This window comes from Condylostylus longicornis, unplaced genomic scaffold (assembly GCF_029603195.1).
Source record: "Condylostylus longicornis isolate FDR11 unplaced genomic scaffold, ASM2960319v2 ptg000692l, whole genome shotgun sequence".
NCBI lineage: Eukaryota > Metazoa > Arthropoda > Insecta > Diptera > Dolichopodidae > Condylostylus > Condylostylus longicornis.
In genome coordinates this window covers 26705-28188 of record NW_026578641.1, presented here as the reverse complement: position 1 = coordinate 28188, position 1484 = coordinate 26705, and the positions used below count along the sequence as shown (strand labels likewise).

General features: G+C 44.6%; 1 protein-coding gene across 1 annotated transcript; it reads left to right on the top strand.

Moving 5' to 3' along the window:
* Positions 1-227: 227 nt before the first annotated feature.
* LOC129617946 (ferrochelatase-like) lies at positions 228-1271 on the top strand. The gene has a single exon (XM_055532934.1). The coding sequence runs from the start codon at positions 228-230 to the stop codon at positions 1269-1271; it is 1044 nt and encodes a 347-aa protein (XP_055388909.1).
* Positions 1272-1484: the final 213 nt, after the last annotated feature.

The following is a 1484-nucleotide window of genomic DNA, read 5'->3' as shown; positions in this document are numbered from 1 at the left end:
AGAAGCTTGAAAATGTATTGAAGAATTTGGCCGTGACTCAAAAGCCTGAAATAATCAAAGCGGATATTAGTGATGAAGGTGAGGAAGAAACTCAAAAATAGAATCTGAAGAATTGCGCCGTAGAATCAATGAGGCTAATGACTGCAAGGACCAAGGTCAATCGAGTGAGATGAAAGAATGAGCTGAATTTCAAATTGACGCTTTTTTAGCAACGGACTTACAGAGAAATGAAGATCAAAAAATCAGAATCAATTTTACGTTCAGATAATGCAACTGAAGTTCCAGCGGGAGTTTTACTCGTCAATCTTGGGACTCCTACAGCCGCAACACCAACGGCTGTTAGGAAGTTTCTCGCTCCATTTTTGCGTGATCGTCGGGTGGTTGATGTCAGTCCTTGTTTGTGGCTACCTCTTCTCCATGGCGTTATACTCCCACTGCGATGTTCCAAAGTGGCAAAGCGTTACCAAGCGATTTGGATGGATGAGGGATCTCCCCTCTTCGTTTATAGTCAAAGACAGCAACAAGCTCTTGCAACTCAATTGGGGCCAAACATCCCAGTAGCCATCGGAATGTCTTATGGAGACCCTTCAATTGCAGCATCTGTTGATGCACTTTTAAGTCAAGGTGTCAAGCGCCTGATTGTGCTTCCGCTCTTCCCGCAATATTGTAGTTCCACAACCGCAGCAGCATGGGACGCACTTGCCTCAGCTTTGCGCAATCATCGAAACCTTCCAGAGGTTCGTTTTATTTGCGACTACGCCACCCATCCTCAATTCATTTGGGCTTTGCAAGAAAAGATTGAGAGTTCTTTTGCCACCCATGGAACGCCTGACAAGCTTCTATTTTCGTATCATGGGATTCTTCAAAAGTATGTGCGTCAAGGCGACGAATACCCTCAGCGATGCCAAGCTACGACAGATGCAGTAGCCAATGGCTTGGCCTTGAAGCAGGATCGTTATCTCCTCAGTTACCAGTCACGGTTTGGTTATGGATCATGGCTCGGCCCCTACACTGACAACGTTATTTCTCAGCTGGCTAAAGATGGAGTGCGTCATCTGCAAGTCGTTACTCCTGGGTTCTCAAGTGATTGCCTAGAGACCTTAGAGGAGATCGCGGATGAGGCACAGTCGCAATTTCTGAAGGCAGGCGGTGAAAAACTTCACTACATACCAGCACTCAATGACTCCAAATCCCATATTGAATTGTTGCACTCCTTAGTGATAGAGGAATTACAAAGCTCACAGGATATTCAACAACCCAAATTATTTTAATAATATAGACAACCGTATTTTACGGCGAGCAGCTTAGATCACGTCATCATAGTCAGCCATCAAACGCGTTGGTTTTTTCCGAAAAGATCCACTATTTTTGAAGAACGAACGAGTTGTTTTGTTCCTTGTTTTTTGCTTTTGTTGTTCTTTGGTTGTTCCTTTGGTAGGGTGGAGCACTCGAAACCATTCCGATACCCCTGAGAAAACTACCGA